At 41.0% G+C, this 17,740-nt stretch overlaps 1 protein-coding gene across 1 annotated transcript in view; it reads right to left on the reverse strand.

Moving 5' to 3' along the window:
* The window catches only part of USH2A (usherin), a 594,633-nt gene that overhangs the window by 302,415 nt on the left and 274,478 nt on the right, over positions 1-17,740 (reverse strand). Inside the window, exon 36 of the mRNA XM_063125387.1 lies at positions 6,058-6,209. Within this exon, the coding sequence (XP_062981457.1) occupies positions 6,058-6,209 (152 nt within the window). The remainder of the gene's footprint in view (positions 1-6,057; positions 6,210-17,740) is intronic.

Consider the following 17,740-nt stretch of genomic DNA (forward strand, 5'->3'; position numbering starts at 1 on the left):
ATATTATAACAAATCTATTCATCATACATTATAGTTCGGAATTGGTAGATTCCCTTAGTTCCACTCCATTATTTTACCTTTTTTTCTATTATGCCTTGGGTTTCACACTGGTCTTTGTCTAGCAATAAAGCTAATGGTCTCGGCATTGTAGTAGAGATTCCTTACAGTAGTGCAAAGTAATTTACGTTAGTGCTAGTGTCCAATTGGATACTACCCTTGTCATTTACTACCCCTTGTATGTGGGAGAAAACAAAACTGACACATTGTCCATCCCTAGCTTCCTCTGAAAAACGTTCAGAAACTTCAGCTGCTCCAGAGTCCAGAATGATATGGCCAGACTGTTGACTGGGGCCAGTTACAGGGAGCATGTAACTCTCTTATTACAACAGCTTCACTGGCTACTGTGTTTCTAGGCACATTTATAAGTGCTAGTTATACCTATAAAGACCTACATGTCTTGAGACCAGGCTATTCAATGGTCTACATTCCTCCATATGAGTCTGGCAGGGTTTTGTTTTTGTTTTTTTATGAGAAAGGATTGTCTCAGTAGTTGCTCTCAGGCTCTGGAAATCGCTCCCAAAGGAGTCTTGGGGCTTATCTACACCACGCAGGATATTGCACTATGAAAGCGGTATGTAAAAGGCAGGAGCCACACTACTGCTTTATATTTATTTATTATTTATTTTATTTATTACATTTTTATACCGCCCAATAGCCGAAGCTCTCTGGGCAGTTCACAAAAATTAAAACCGCAGTATTGAAGTGCACTGACAATTGTTGGGGCCCCTGACACATGCCATATACCACTTTCATAGTGGAATATCCTGCTAGGTGTAGATGAGACTTAGGTTAACTCACTCTTGGTTGTCCTGATGTCATCAGAAAAACAACATTTTTATTCAGGCATGCCTTTGGTAAGCTAATCTGCAATTGAAGGGATTTTTTTTTAACAGGTTGGGTGCAATCTATTTCTTTTATTGTTGCATTTTAGTAGTGTTTACAATTTATTTGTTTTGATGTATTAAATTAAGATTTGTTTTTAATCTAATTTTGGAAAGGAACAGTTGTTTTCTATTTCTTGGGACCATGCCTTGCTGAGTTGCAGACCATCTGCATTTCCGGTTTGGTAACCATCTAGTTCAGTGGTTCCCAATTGGTGGTCGGCGGACCCCAGGGGGTCCACGTAACCCACCCAGGGGGTCCGTGGCACCATTCACACATTCACCATTCATTTCTGGAGTCCACTGACAATGAAATCCTACCAGAAGTAAAATATAACATCACTGAGCACCTGCGACTGGCTTCAGAGATTACTTCCCTGCACCTAATCCTGAAAACTCATGGATAAGGAATCCTTTTGAATGTGATGTACAACTAACAACTCTATCTGTGGAAGAGCAAGATGCACTTGTTGATGTGACTTGTGATGGTTCATTGAAATCATTTTTCAAAGAATATAAACTGGACCAATTCTGGGTGACAGTTTTTCCTGATTATAAGAAGTTAGGTGAAAAAGCTTTGAAACATCTAGTTCCCTTTTGTTCCACATATCTTTGTGAACAAACATTTTCAACATTTTGTTATATGAAGAACAAGCATAGAAATCAGCTCAATGTTGATCCAGATTTGAGATTAAAAGTAGGAAATATTAAACCAGTTGTGGAAGGAATTGTTCAGGACCAAAAGAGGCATGATTTATCCCATCACATTTAGGTTTAGTAGCTCCTAAACATGTCATAATTTGTTCAATTGTAAACTGGACATTAGTAAAATTAAATTCGTCTTTATATTCCTAACTAAACCATTGTCATTTTTGTGTGATAATATCACAAATATCACAAATTTTATGGTCTGTTTTTTAGTATACCTAAAATCCTTTGCTTATTAGGGGCTACCCCTTATCTTCTCCAAAAAATTGCTTCGCACAGGTAACTACCATAAAGATAACAAATTTTTCAAAAGTAGGGGGTCCATGGCTTGGCATTAAAAAAACAAGGGGTCCACAATACTTAGCTCATTGGGAACCACTGATCTAGTTGGCCTACTACCTCAAGCTCTCCCATTCCTACTGTGCTTCTGCATGCCTCCCCTCTCTGGCCTCAGCTAGACCTACTGCGATGGAGGGGTGAAGATCTTCCCCTCTGTTTACACGCGACACATGATGACCTCGGAGGGAGAGGACATCGCCCCCGCAATTCTTTTCTTCAAGAAGAAAAGAGCACAAACGGTCTTTCACAAAAGGTGGGCTTCTTTAAATTTTAAATTAATTTCCCCACTCCCCCCACCCCGGATGGGCGCAGAGCTCTTCAGGGTCACGGCTCCTTGCGAGTAACCGGGACAAATTGCGAGTAACCCACACACACGTTCTGCAGTCTCGGGATCATCCCGAGACTGGAAAAAGTGGGCTTGAAGGGGGGGGCGAGATCCCGGGGCAAGGGAGAGATCATCCCTCCCTGCTCCCAGGATCCCCTGTGCATCATGTGGACGCACAGGGATGATCCCGGGGATCGCCCTGGGATTTTGCCCCATCTAGCTATGGCCTCTGTCCCTGGTTCCTGTCTTGCTTAGCCTTTCTGTTCCAAGCCTTGGTCAAGACTGCTTACATTTTTGCTTCAGGACCTGAGATCACATTCCAGTTCTGTCTTGCAAACTCCCTGGAAGCATCTGATCTTCTCCACCAGCCTTGCCCAGCCTGATGCCCTCCAGATGTTGCCATCTTAAAACAACTATCTTGTTAACCATCCTAAAACAACTATCTTAAAATAGCCAATAAGCTATTTTAGGATGGTTAGTATCAGGCCATAGGTGGTCACATAGATTGAGAAGGCATGTAGATTAGCCTTCTCTAACTTGTTTCCCTTTAGATGTACTGGACTACAACTCCCAGAATGCCCAGCCAGCAAGCATGAGTGGCTGGGAGTTTCTGGGAGATGTAATCCAACACATCTGGAGGGCACCAGGTCAAGGATAGCATAGCATATACCTATGGCCTTAAAATAACCATTCTAAAATATCTTATATCCCCAGCTCTGATAAACCTACAAAAGAGGTTTGATGGCTCCATCTCCAAAACAGAAAAGTTTATATATGTCTGTACTGGGAGAAAAATAAAAATATTGCTAAGCTATTCTCATGCTATACATTATAAGGAAGATACAAATATGTGCAGTAATATAAACCAAACCAAACCCAAGTTCTCTTAGTTCTTTTCAATTATGCACCTGCTTTGCATTATTTAAATTTTCTGTCTCACAGAAATGAAAGAAGAATTAAGTGTGCTGGAGCCTTCTGTATTCTCAGTTCTTCACAAAGTCATAATATACTGTGTGTCCTTTCAGAAGATTGAGATTAAATCCCTGTGTACAATTCTAAATTTGATGTACTGTACTTACCTTTGTGCATTTTCCCACAGTTTAAATTGCATACTCTTTATTATGAAGACAGTACACTGAACGCAAAAAAAGTTAGTGGGCAAAAATGTCCCTCCTTGGTTGAATACATTATACACAGATTTTTAAAACATGTATCAATGCTCATTCAAAATCTGAAATGATTTATCATTTCAATAAAATACTAAACTAAAATATAAAAACACTGAAATCGCACTTAGCATTTTACAGTAAATTAAATAAGGGGAATATGCCACGATTAAAAGAAGTGATACGCAACGTATATATGTATAATTATATTACAACAAGACCTCTTTCCTCTCTCTTTCTTAGAATACATACTTGAAATTTTTAGATTAGGTGTATTTTCATGATTCCCAAATGATTCTCAACAGCAATTTCTTTCCATAAAGCAGCACAGTGAAATTACTTGTTTCTAAACTGATGCCCTTTTAAGTCCACATTAATCTTTTTAATTATAATTTTTTCAAGATTTTTCCTTAAATTTGAAATGAAACTCGGCTTCTCTGAAAAAAAATAAACTAAAACACTATGCAGCAGCAGTTCTTAAGTAACAGATTAAAATCTTCACTGCTACCTTTGGGGGGAAAACTTAAACAAGAGAAATCCGGTTCCTAAGGTGCTTGCATTGCATAGCATCTCTTCAATCGATTAGGACACATTAAATAAAAGATCAGGAACAAAAATAGCTGGAAGGATAATATCAGTTTACCATCGGGAGATGTCCCTGTTTCTATTTAAAGTCCTCAATGAGCTGAAGATGTGCGCTTTTTAGGTAAGTGTTGGATATAAATGGTAATTGAGGGGAAAAAAATCTTTCAGAAAATCAAATGAAGATGTAGCGCTTTAACTTTCTGGCAGCATTTAGGTGAGTTGCTCTCTAAATAAAGACATTGCATTTCAATTCATGTGATTGGAGATGGATCACTGGCTCAGGAAAATAGTTTGCATTCTGAGCAGGAGATACAGATAAGTATTAGGTCGGCTCTAAACCCCTGTTTTGAATTGCACTGGAAGTCAGGGCTGAGTTTCAGCTTTAATGAAATGCAGTCATTTGCTACTTTCTTCCAGAACAGGGTGGAATCCTTTGAAAGCATTGCAATACTGTGAGAGTAAGTATATTGTGAGTACCAAATGCAGCAACACCATCCCACATTCTGAATAGTATTATATGTGCATTGGAATTGGTGGGAAATCATTTCAATATTAATGCCATCAGATCATCATAGCTGGGATCTTTTAAACAAAACAAAAGAAAGTTTAAAGGTGCCTGAAGTTCAACAAGCACGGTTGTTGCTGTGCAACCTTTGTGCACTTGAATAGGGCTTGAAATGGGAGCCTCACACAAGCCCCACAGAAATGAATGGAGGTCAAACACCAGCAGCTGCACAGAAGCTTGGTGGATTGTTCCCTAAATTCCTAGGATTTTTTTTTAATTGAGTAGAAAAATTGGCAAAAAGCCATTCATGCTTTTAAGAGTAAATATCCATCAACTCCGTCTAAGCTATAAAATGTTTAATGGTAATAAAGTCTACAATCCTGTTTTACAGATGGATGATGTTACTAGCATTTTAAAGCAATGAATCTTGGGAAGAAAATGGGAAATGTTATCAAAAATCAAAATAAAATAAATAAATCTCAAAAGTCTTTCCTTGAGGTAATCTTCATACAGTGAAGCTATTGCTACAAAGTGAGATGCCATGAAGCAAAACTGTGCCGTAAGTACTAGAGTATGTGTTTCAGCGGGGTATTAGCATTGTTAAAAAAAAGATGGGGGGAGGGGAAATGGGTGGTTTTACTTGCAAGCGTAAATTCAACCTCACCAAGATTAAACCTCACAAAGAATGAAGCTGTGTCATTTACATGATACAACACTGTATCATGTTGGAATGCTATTATTAGTTAGAGTTAATATCACAAGAGAATATACCATACTGTATCTTACAACATAGAAAATACTAATATTATTGAATATTATACATAATTAAAATATGTAATACATACTAGGAGAACAAAAACTGATTATAGAATGACTGAATGTCAATATCAGAAAAGAATGTAAATATCATTTAAGCCTCTGAATTTTGGGGGCAGTGTTTGTGGTAAGAGTAATGCATTTTAAAAAGTTCTCAGTATGCTGTTTGCTGCTGCATCACATTTCCTTTTAAACCTAAATTCATAGCTTTTCACAACAGCATATCAATTTGGATATTAATGTTGTGACGTGTAATATTGTTTGTCTTCTATGAATTTCATATCCATCTCTTTTCTAGTCAGGCAAAGGCTACAATTTTTTTTACTCATTATTGGAGTAGTAATTCTTCCTTTAATCTTGTTCTTAAAAATCAGATAAAACCACATCTGTGCCTTTTAAACATATTGACTTTCCTAAGTTTCAATAATATGCATTTCACGCTCACTTTTTTTTCACTCCGACTCAGTCTTTATAATACCTATATGATATTTTGGAACAGTGCCTAGCGGTGACCTATTCCAATCCTTTGCAGCTTTTAATGTCATTTTTTATAAAATGTCACATTTTGCCAGATGGGTTACTACTGACCAGTGTGAATCATCACCATTTACTCTGATATTCAGTGCCATCTGACATTTACTACATTCACAGAATGTAAATTGAGGTACTCACCAGTGGGCCTAAAGCACAGCCTTTTGCAGTACATGCCTGAACTCTGAAAGAATGCAAACTCCAAGGAGAAAATCCAGAAGTATAATAACTGAGTTGTGATGAGTTCTGTACCAGAATGCCATCCATATACAATCCATAGCTGGTAATAAATCCTAATTTAAATATATCAAAAAACAAAGAGAAACTTAACACAGCTATTTCATAACAGCTATGAAATCACAACAGGTATGGGGGTGGGAGGCTTCTCCCTGGTTATGGAAACCCAAGGCTGTGCAAAGTGACTTAAAAAACAGAACCAGCAATGTTTGTGGTGCTATTAAAACCAAAACCAAATCTCTACACTTCCATGTAAAATGAACTGAAATTAAAATTTTGGCAAAAGAGGCTGGGAGAGGTGAAAATTTCAAAGAAATTTCTGCTTAGGATGGAAGATAGGGTTTCCACTCACCTTTTAAAGTGTAGGTGGCAGCTAAGGGGGCGTCTTTCTATTTATTTTTAAAAAACATGTCCTGCACTTGCAGGTGTTCAGGATTATTTCCCAACCTCACAGCTTTTTCTGAACTTCCAGGAGACCATGTGACCTCACCCTGACCAATAAGCATTCAGAAAAGGCTTTGGGGCTGCAGAAGCTCTGCAAAGCAAGAACAAATGGGGCTTTTAGAAAAATTCTCTTCTTCCTTGAAGCCACATAGAGCAAGCAAGATAAGAGTTTTATCTGAAGTTCCAAAAGTCCCATTGGTTCTTGCTTGCAATAACCCGGGGACTCTTTGCGAAGCTTATGCAGCTGAGGAGTTTTTCCTGAATGGCTATTGGAGAGGGTGAGGTCACATGGTCTCCTGGGAGTTCAGAAAGAGCCACTGGGCATTTCACTTGAGACATTTTTAAAAAGTAAAATAAATAATAGAAGATCCTTCAGCCACATCCCAAACTCAAAAAGGCATGTGGAAATCTGGTCCCCCTTCCTAAGGGGAAAATTCTCTGAAATTCTCCCCTCCCTGCTGAAACAGAGGCAGAAAAAACAATGCCTCTTTCAAAGGGAGGGAAAATAAATTCTGAAAATAGGGGGCAGGATTCTGCACAGTACTAAATATATACTATCATTTTCTACATCAAGAGTGGTGCTTATTCCCAATTTTCTTCTCCTCTGGTATTTCTAGTATTAACTTTCAAAAGCACCTTTCTGTGTCTTTGATATGTACCACATCACTAATATCTTTCCCGCCAAAGCCTCTGGGAAATTTCTTTGTTTGGCAATTGACATGTAGATCTTCTAGTCTCCATACATAAATAAACCAGATCTGCACTAATGTGAATCTATTGTTTCCGCACCCAGTGGCTGAATACATTGTGTAAAACGATTGATACTGTAATAAAATCAAAGGATTTGTTTTTCTCCACTGTCATGTAAAGTCAACTATATTGTACACTTACTATATTAATGGGTTTGATTTAAGTATTCCTTGAAAGTTTGTTGTTTGATGCCTACATTACCAAAGGCTCAGTTGTATGTAATTACTTTCCTAAGTACTGCTTAGTACTACTGCATAGGGATGGTGCGAGCATCCAACTGGGACCATAAGGGCAGGGGACCCCCTCCGGCTGGCCCATGAACCCAGTCAGCTGTGCTGAATGCTAGTGTAGACCTGTGGCTGAGTCCTCTGAACCTCCAGCAAGCGCACAGGTGTGGGTCTCCTCTGGGTTCTGGGATGGTGCCTTTTCCCCTGCTGCATTAATGGCAGCTGCCATTAATGTAGTGGGGGGAAATGTGCACTTTCTGGAGGATATGGAAAGTGTGCTCCCCCCCCAAACACTCCAAAGTGTTTGAGTGCAGACCGTACCCTATTGCTCATGGCTTCCGGTATCGCACACTTTCCCCTGCTGCATTAATTGCAATCACCATTAATGCAGTGAGGGAAATGTGCATTTTCCGATGGGGGCATTTAAGGCTTCTGGAAAGTGTGCATTCCCCACCCCCAGCATGCTAACGCAGCAGGCTATTAATGCAGTGGGAGCACTGCACTTAGCGGGGACCTGCATGGCCCAGGTCATGGGGTCCAGGCAGTGGGGTGAGTGCTCGCTGATTTTCGCCACCCCTACTCCTACAGCCCCAAATTTTCAAAAATTATCCCAAATAAGTCTGTTTCTTCTCTTAGCCTAAGCCTGGAGGTATGTTTCACTATGTTCTGTATCGGATGGACAAGGTGCTACCTTTGGGAACTGTTTAAGTTTAGGATAAGCTGCGTTGTCCCTTGCATTACGAATCAATGCTGGAAACTGGCGCATGCTCACGTTTATTGTGCACAAAGCCCCCCATCTTGGTTAACTTTGCAGCCTGCTGTCTTCCACTCCCTCTCTATTACTAGCCAAACCCCATCACTTTTAATTATAGAGCCACAGCTAAGAGTGTTGAACGAATCTCATTCCACCATTATAACCAGACATGGATCGGGGGGGGGGGGGGGAGCCAGCAGGTGCCACAGGCCTTACTAAGAAAGCCGCTTTACAGATTGATGTGACAGTGTAGGAGAGGTAGGATTGAGGATGATCCATGCTAAGTTTCAGGTAGAAAGTTAAATAAATTGCTTATTTATAGGAGTTTAAAGTTTGACAGATGTTTCATCGGGCGTCTTTTCATAGACTTTGCTGGAGCTAATGCCAGCTGATTTTTCTATTTATACTTCATCTTTTGGGAAACAGTTTTCAGTATTAGGAGCATTTTCTATGTGCTGCATGCAAGAAGAACTATAAGATGTATGTCATTTTTATTGAAACTGTGATGGAGTTTATATAGCCGTTTAGATCGTCTTTGGAGTTGTTCACCCTATATGTGACTTTTGCTCAACATCACATTGTTTAGATTGTAGTGATGCTACTTTCTGTGCAGGTTATAAAGGCTCTAACTTTGAGCTCCTTTGTCTCCCTTGGTCTGAGCTGAAGATGTCATCTGTTCTCCTTTATGACTGACTATCCAATGTTGATATAAGATAGGACCGTAAAGCCTCTTCCAGAATAATTCTTGCAATCTCTGTCTATGGTGTGCCCTCATCAATGCACTTTTTGGCTGCAGTGGTTTTAAGGTCTGTGAACTTTTCCTCTCATAACTTTTGTTCATATGATCTTTCCAGAAGTGTACTGCCCCCCTCTCTCAAATTCTTATAAGCATGGCAGCCTCGCTTAAATAATGCTTCCAAACAGAAGATCAGCAGGAGCTTTTCAAAGCTCCAGTTTTGCTTTCCCTTTGTCCCAAATGGCAATAACCCAACTACCATACTGTCAGTATTCACATTTGTTTGTGTTTCGTTGTCTGGTTTAAAATTCTCTGCACCTTCATTTGTCTCTAAAAATATATTCTAGACCTTTGATAGCCAGGATTGCTGTAAAGCAGCCTTCCCCCAACTTGGTGCCTTCCATATGTTTTGGACTCCCATCAGCACAAGCCAGATGGCCAACGTCAGGCATGATAGGAGTTGTAGCCTAAAACATCTGGAGAGCAGCAGGCTGGGGAAGCAATAATATAGAACTCATTAGACCATAAGAATATAAGAAGAGCCCTGCTGGATCTGACCAAGGGTCCATCTAGTCCAGCACTCTGTTCACACAACCAGTTGTCGACCAGGAACCCACAAGCAGGATACCATGCAACAGCACTCTCCCACCCATGTTTATTTTATTTTATTTTATTTATTATTGCATTTATATCCTGCCTGTCTTCCTCCAAGGAACCCAAGGCGGCATACATAATCCTCCTCCTTTTCATTTTTATCCTCACAAGAACCCTGTGAGGTGGGTTGGGCTGAGAGTTTGTGACTGGCCCAAAGTCACCCAGTGGGTTTCCATGGCCGAATGGGGACTAGAACCTGGATCTCCCAACTCCCAGTCTGACACTTTAGCCACTACACCACACTGCTCCCCAGTAACTGGTGTATATAGGCTTACTGCCTCTGATACTGGAGGTAGCACATAGTCATCAGGACTAATAACATTGATACCCTTCTCCTCACCAGTGGAAACAAAGCTGCCTTTTTCAGCTAACAATGTACACACACTTTATAGCTCTTTTCTTACCACTCTGATTTTGCTTACAGATTCTAGCAAAGTGTCCCTTCTTTTGGCATGTGTTACATTTCCCCCCATAAGCCCAGCACTGCTTTGATGCATGTATGCTGCCACACTGTCATCAGACTTTAACTTGCTGGTCCATAAGATGAAACATAGGCTTTGGGAAGATTGTTACATGGGTTCCCCTCTGCCACTGTGCTATGGCAATCCAAGGCCACAATCCTGTCCACAGCCTTGCCAGAACTCTTGCCTTCCAGCGGCTCTGCACTCTTTCGCTTGATTTCTGCAGCTAGGCACACTTCAACTGCCTTTGCCAAAATGAGATCTTTAATTTCTAGCAATTTGCCTCTCATTTTGCAATCATGTGCCCCAAGGACAATTTGATCCCTTATTAATGAGTCAGCAAGCTCTTCGAAGTTATGTGTCTGGCTCAGCCTTTGCAAATCAGCAACAAAACTCTGAAAGGATGCTGCCTCGCTTTGTTTCCTTGTATGGAAAACATCTCATCTCTCAAAAGTCTCATTTCCTTCTTTGGTGCAAAGTGTTGGTCAAATTTGTTTACAACAATGTCATAGCCAGACTCCCCGCCCACCCCTTTCCACCGCAGTTAGTGAAAAAGTGTTAAACAAAACAAAACACCTTGTGGCCCTGCAAAATTCAATACAATTTTCCGCATATCTGTCTTCACACTTCTAGGGGTTCCACTATGGCTGGACTATCAGGGTCTGGGCACGGCAGGCACTCGTGGTCTTGCCACTGCCCACGTGATAGCCCACTTGCTGCTTGTAATGTGTGGGCTCCCAAAAGCAGGCAGCTGTGGGGTGCTTCCAGAATGTGCAGTGACCCATCCAGGGACTTGCGTGGCCTACATCGTGAATGTGGGTGGGCGATCGCGAGGGAGGCATTGGTGAGGCCACGAGTGCCTGCCCTTCCTGGACCGCATCAAGTCCGTCCCTCCCTAGCAATACATGCTGGGAATTGTAGGCTCTTACCCCACTATGGTCAAGGGCTGTTACTTTCTACTGTTAGTTTTACCCTACCCTGTGCCTGCTTACCCTACCCTGTACCTGTTTGCATTCTCTTCCCCTCCTTATTGTTTTACTATGATTTTATTAGATTGTAAGCCTATGCGGCAGGATCTTGCTATTTACTGTTTTACTCTGTACAGCACCATGTACACTGATGGTGCTATATAAATAATAATAATAATAATAATAATAATAATAATAATAATAATAATAATTAAATGGCGGATTCGTCATAAAATAGCCACCAGAAAATCTGAAGCCAAGGCTTGCACAGCCTTACTATTCAGTAGGTGGTGGCAAAATTACTGACCTTCTTAAGTGATAATGGTAAAGTAATTAACAGCACAACCCTATACATTTCTACTGAGAAACACATCCCATTGAGTCCAGGTAAGTGTGGTAATCCAATTTACCAGTGATTGCTAGGATGTCAAGACACAGAGAGCAGTAAGAAACCTAAGGGCTTCTACATATATGTGAATACAATTTGACTGGCATTTCTGTTTAGCTGGTGGCAGCCAACTGCCAGGCAAACAGGGCTTGGTCTACAGAGGTGCATGAAGAGAATATTGCCCCCTATCTGCCTTATGATCCTGTCATTCAAATGGTTATTCCAAAAAAAAGCTTTGTGTTACTATATTTGTTTCTTAGCTCCATGTAAAAATTCTCCAAAAGATCCTTGGGATATAACATTCACATTATAGTTAACATTAGGAAGAGAATCCATGCTATAGCCATTCTCACTGAAATTACATGGTAGTTAGCAAATAATTGGTCTTCTGCCCCTCTAACCCTCTGCTGCCTTTACCCTGATATCTAAAGCCACCCAATGTTCTGCACATCCAAGGGGAACATTATTAGAGCTGTGTGGAAGTTGTAAAATGCACAGCAGGACTGTCTGTAATGGAACTGTGAATGTAATTAATGGGCTGTAGAACTTATCATAGGTTTTGTTGCTAGACCTGGAAATAAGCTGCCCTGCACTGGTTTATTTAAGTTTAGATTTCAATTATAAGCTTATTTTTGTGTTTTCAATCCAGGATCCTCTTCCCTCTACAGATGCGCTGCTTCTTATGCATACGTTTGGGCAGCATGTTTTCAGCTGTAAAGGTCAATAAGCAATGCATTTCCAATGTCTGGAGCAATTGTGGCATTTTATCCTGGCATGCTCTTCAGCATTTTGTGGGAGCAGCCACCCAGCGGAAGGATCGCTGAAATAATGATGCTCTAGATATGTTGGATAACTTCCCCTCTCTCCACAAATACAACACATGTACATTTTTGTTCATTAGAAACATGGAAACATATTTCCCTGAGCTTCCGTTACATCACTGCAATGACTACTTTTCATATGGGTGGCCTGGCAGGAGAAGATATTGAATGTGGCGGTCACCAAAAGAAAGTGAAAAAGAAACATATGCCAGACTGTGATGGAAGATGGCGGTATGTACATGTCATGCTGCAAATTTACAAATGTTATCAGTTGACTAAGTATTCCCCCCAAAAATGGTCCTCAAATATATATGATCACTATCAGTGCATCTAGCCATAAATGCCTAACTAATTAGTTGGTTTCAGCATATCACAGAATCATATCCTAGGATAGTAGAGTTGGAAGGGGCCTACAAGGCCATAGAGTTCAACCCCCTGCTCATTGCAGGAATCAATGTACAACTGACCAGGCCTGGACCCACTTAGCTTCATCAAGGTTGCAGCGTCCCATCCCATCACACCAGATGAGCTACATATACATTGGTCAGGATGCATACAAAACTCTTCTAGCTGCACATGGGGAGACAGCCAGTTCCTTTCTGGCTATAGCCTATTATGCTAAATCACGTGCCAGTACAGAACATTCCCTGACCATTGAATGGGTTTTAATAGTGTGTGAATCCTAGGCATTCATGGCTCTTTGGATGCTGGGCATAAAACATGCATTTGTACCTAGATGCACTAGATGTGATCTACTGGATGGAAAGACTCTCCAGAATTAAAGCTTATCCAGGGGCTTGTCCATACGGCTGTTTACACTGCTGTAAATGTGCATCTTTCCATTTTCAGACAGATGATGCAGCTGCAAATACAAAGCCATCCAGGGGCAAACCCTGGAAAATCCACTCCAAAAAAAGTCGGGCATTTACCCCGACTTTTTTGGCAGCGGAGGTGGCTCCGCAGCTCTAAAACAGTAAAAAAAAAAAAAAAAAAAAGATTAAAATGGGGGGAGGAGAGCAACAGTGCTGTTCCTCACCCCCCCTTTTTTAATGTTATGATTTAAATACGCAGACCTCCATTCTGAATATGAAGACCTCTGCATATTGTGGTCTTTAAATTAAAAAAAGGGGGGACGTCTTCATTCCTTTCCTCTCCCCCTAGTAGAAACAGCCCTGTTCCTTTCCTCCCCACCCCATTTCTTTTATATATATAAAACTTTTCAAGCGGAGGACCGGGCAACCTCCAATCTGAATATACAGTGCTCCGCATATTGTGCCCTTTAAATTAAAAAAGGGGGACAGCCCCATTCCTTTCCTCCCTCCCTCCAGGGATGAATGGCCCCATTCCTTTCTCCCCCCCCCAACTTCTTTTTTAAAAAAAAAAAAAATTCAGAGGCGCTAGGAATGAAAATCCACACTTGCCTTCCTTCCCGTGCAGATACTGAGAAGGAAGGTAAATGCGGGTGCAAGGCACCGCCCGGCACCAAAGCACCTCCGTATAGCTGGGGCCCAGGATTTGGCTTCTCCAAAATTTAATTCAGCCCTAATGCTGAAAGAGATTCCGCACCCCTTAGCTATATAATTTCATTTTTAGTTCATTGATGTCTTATTTATTGCATTTTTATACCACCCAGTACCCGGAGCTCTCTGGGTGGTTCACAAAAATTAAAACCATTCATAGTATAAACAAACAGTATTAAAACATGATATAAAATACAATATAAAAACACAACCAGGATAAAATCAGCAGCAGCACAGAAATATAAATTTAAAATAGCAGAGTTTTACATTTCTATACTGCTCAAAAGCCAAAACTCTCTTGGTAGTTTCCAAAGATAAAAACCATAAAAATACAGTATAATAACTTTAAATCATTAACATTAAAATATTAAAACAATTTGAAACAATCAACAATAAAAATCCCAGGTCTTGTTAAAAAGCTATCATATGCTGTCAAATGTCTGGGAGTAGAGAAAAGTTTTGACCTAGCACTAAAAAGAGGACAATGTTGCTACCTGGTGGATGTCACTGGTGAAAGCACCCCACCATTGGTGGAGCCAAGAGGGCCCCAAACCTCTCTCAGAGGAGGCAGCCAGAGGAGGGCCTCAAACGTTGACCATACTGTATGGGTATACTAGGAGAGGTGCTTCTTCAGGTAATACCTGTCAGGTATAAGTCGTGTAAGACTTTAACAAGGCCTCAGGTAGATTTAATAGGAATTAGTTCTAGAATGACAATGTCTCTGCAAGCTTATCTCTGCCAGAGTTTCTCATGGGAGTAGCTCTCTCACTCCCTGTCATGGCTTTGCAGCTGTAAAAGGTTTCCCTGGGAACCTGGGTACGGGGGAAAGGTGGGGCCCACTTATTGAAGGAGTAACTCAGATAGTAGTGTCACGTTAGTGGGTTATGCAGTCCTGCCCTGTTGGCACATGGGTATGGGTTTACAGGTCAGATGACCCATCTGTCAAGTGGCTTTGAATAGGCTTATAAGCAGGGTAGCAATGCAGAAACCTTCGCTCGGTTTCATCTCTTGACACAAGGCCTGAAATCCCTCCTGTTTTGGATTCCACCTCCACGTGGGAGTGGGACTTTGAAAGCACTCTGCACGTGGACGCTTTGCTATTTGGACTTTGCATATCTAAGAACAGTGCCATGAAAAGTACTGTGAGGCTTTTCGTAGACTTGGACTTGCATTTGCTGTGGATTGTGTGTGTGTGGCCTGACTCAGGTGGCAGGGAGCTCCCCCGGAGCGAACATTACATGCAGGGGAGTTCTTGTGCCTGGGATATTTCCCTTCCCTGTGATCATGCCTACCAAGGTCAGCTCAGCATTCGGCAGGCTGGGATTGACTGGTGGGTGATCTTTCTCTCTGCCCGAGTCAGGTGGCAGAGAGTTGCCAATGGTAAGCAGAAAGCATGGGACTCCTGTGGCTGTGTGTTTTACCCTACCTGTGATTTTGTTTAGGCTTTAGTCATGTCCCCATGAATTACCAGTATACGCAGCATCTGGAGAAGCTCCCTTGGGATGGTTTTCTGAGCCTTTCAAGAATTCCCCCCTCCCATGCTTTGTGATTGCCTGAAGCATGGATCCGAAAGCGTTCTGACCATCATTCAGCTTTAAGTGTATTTTTGGAGTGTGCAACCATTAAGCTTGTTACTGTGAGATTTCCCCGAAAAACAGAAGTTTCATGATGTGAGTGTCTCGTGTCAGTTTGCCAGCACGTGTGAATACCAGAGGGAATGGGCACACACACAACAATACCTCTGCGTAGAATCCCCATAAACGTTCAGTGGTTGTCAATATAATGCCCAGAATCTTTCCTAATGGACAATTTACTACATCCATCAAAAATAAAGAGACATACATCACACAATCAACAGCCACTGAATTGTAACTGTGCCTAGTTTCCCATGTTCAGATCAGCTTCATTGTAAAATGTATGATTGTGTCTTCCTATTATCACTACTGTTCAGTATAAATATTGAACATAATTACATTAATCTTAATGAAATATGGAAACACAGGACCTGACTGACATCAATTTGAAAGTTTGGAATATTGAACATCAAAGTCAGACTGACCTTTTTTCAGTTTTGTATTGGGTCATTAAAAAAAAGAAAGGAAGACATTGCTGTGATTGTAATGTGAATATAAAACCTATATTGACTAAAATTCTCCCTCTCTTCTATTTTCTATCCTGCGGTAAAAAATTATTAAAAAGCGATGCATTCCTGACAAAGAAGCATTGATAAGGTGCTTCCAGACAAGGCAAACACCTCATCTCTGCTTCATCCATGGAAATTTACAATGTCATCTACTTATACAAATTTAGTCATAGAAAAATATGTAAAATACTTTATAAAAAACAACCACTAACTGAAAATGTACATTTCCCCCATAGATTAAAGCATGAAAATGTGCATTTGGTTATTCTTTTCTCCTCCTCCCACACCCTGCTGGCCTGGCAATTCTTTACTTCCCCACTGATTTCTAATTAACTATGCCATCTCTAGGCTGGTGTAATTGGGGCACCCAATATTTGGGCCTTTCAGGGAAATTAAGTGGGTTTGAATCCTGTGGACTGAAGGCCACCTCTGGCCTGCCACCAGAATGCCTTTTTTCAAAGGCTAACACCAGCAGCGGTAGATCTGTGCCTCCAGAGCATCCCATGGACAGAACTGTACCAGCAGGCTGGATGCTCTCCCACCAAGGGAGCTCTTCTCTGCTGGTATGGATGCACCCCCACCCCACCCTATCCCAACCCCCTCTAGCCGGCAGATTTGGGTATTAGGATTAAGTGGACAACCTTTTTTTTCTGCCAGGGACCATATTCCTTCATGGATAATCTGTTGGGTGCACATGCTGGTACTGAGCGAGGTTGAAGCCAACAGTGGGTAGGGCCAGAGCCAAATGTGGGTGAATCACCCTTTTTCTCTTTCTGCTGCCAACTTCTCTCTCTCCCTCTCCCTCTCCCTCCCCTTCTTCCTTCCTGCCCAGCAGGCTGTCAGGGAAGGGACAGATCACTCTTGCCAGTGGCCTGAACATCTCTGTGCAAAAATTCACATAACAGAATAACCAATAGATGTAACACATACCATGTCCATACTCAGTGGAGTACATGTCTGACAAATAAACCCACCTTGTTAAAATTCCTAATTGCTTACAAATTATTCTGAAATAATCAACAGTACTATGTGTAATTTTGAAAGCAGAAGGTACACTTGCTGCAAACATAAATTAATTCACAGATTATAATAGTTATTTATAGCTTTTAGACTATCAAAGACATTGTTAAAAGTATTTTGCATTCAACTTAGGGATGTATGAGAAATTTGTTTCGGTTCATTTTGTTTTGTTTTTTTATCAAGATTTCCCCAGTTTGCACCTTCTGGACCGAACACAGACTGGGATGCAAGCTGTGGTGAAGTCTGTACAGTTCTGAACTTTAAATGTGATTTGTGGACATTTTTTGTGCAAAAACAAAACAAAGCTTGCAATCTGAGTCAGAATGAGCATGAATACCTAATTCAATTTAACTAATTTCTTAGAACCATGTTCTGTTATAAGCCTTAAGGAAGCAGGTGGATTGCTGTGAAACTAGATCTTCATGGGGTACACTAAAAAAGAACTTTTATTTTTAAAGTAGGAGCAAGAATGTGTAAGACAGAAGACAGACTTCCAGCTGAGCCAGGTTTTCTCACCTTGCAGTACTGAGGAATGATTAAGTTGCAATCCTTTACGCTTAGCTGGTTGTAAGCCGCAACTGAATTCAATAGGGTTTACTTCGGAGTCGACATGTATATAGGATTGCTCTGTTAATTATGTTTCTATACACTTTTCCTTCAAGGATGTCCGAGTGAGGTATATAAAGGCATGAAATAATAAC

Source organism: Elgaria multicarinata, chromosome 4 (genome assembly GCF_023053635.1).
Source record: "Elgaria multicarinata webbii isolate HBS135686 ecotype San Diego chromosome 4, rElgMul1.1.pri, whole genome shotgun sequence".
In the NCBI taxonomy this organism is placed as follows: domain Eukaryota; kingdom Metazoa; phylum Chordata; class Lepidosauria; order Squamata; family Anguidae; genus Elgaria; species Elgaria multicarinata.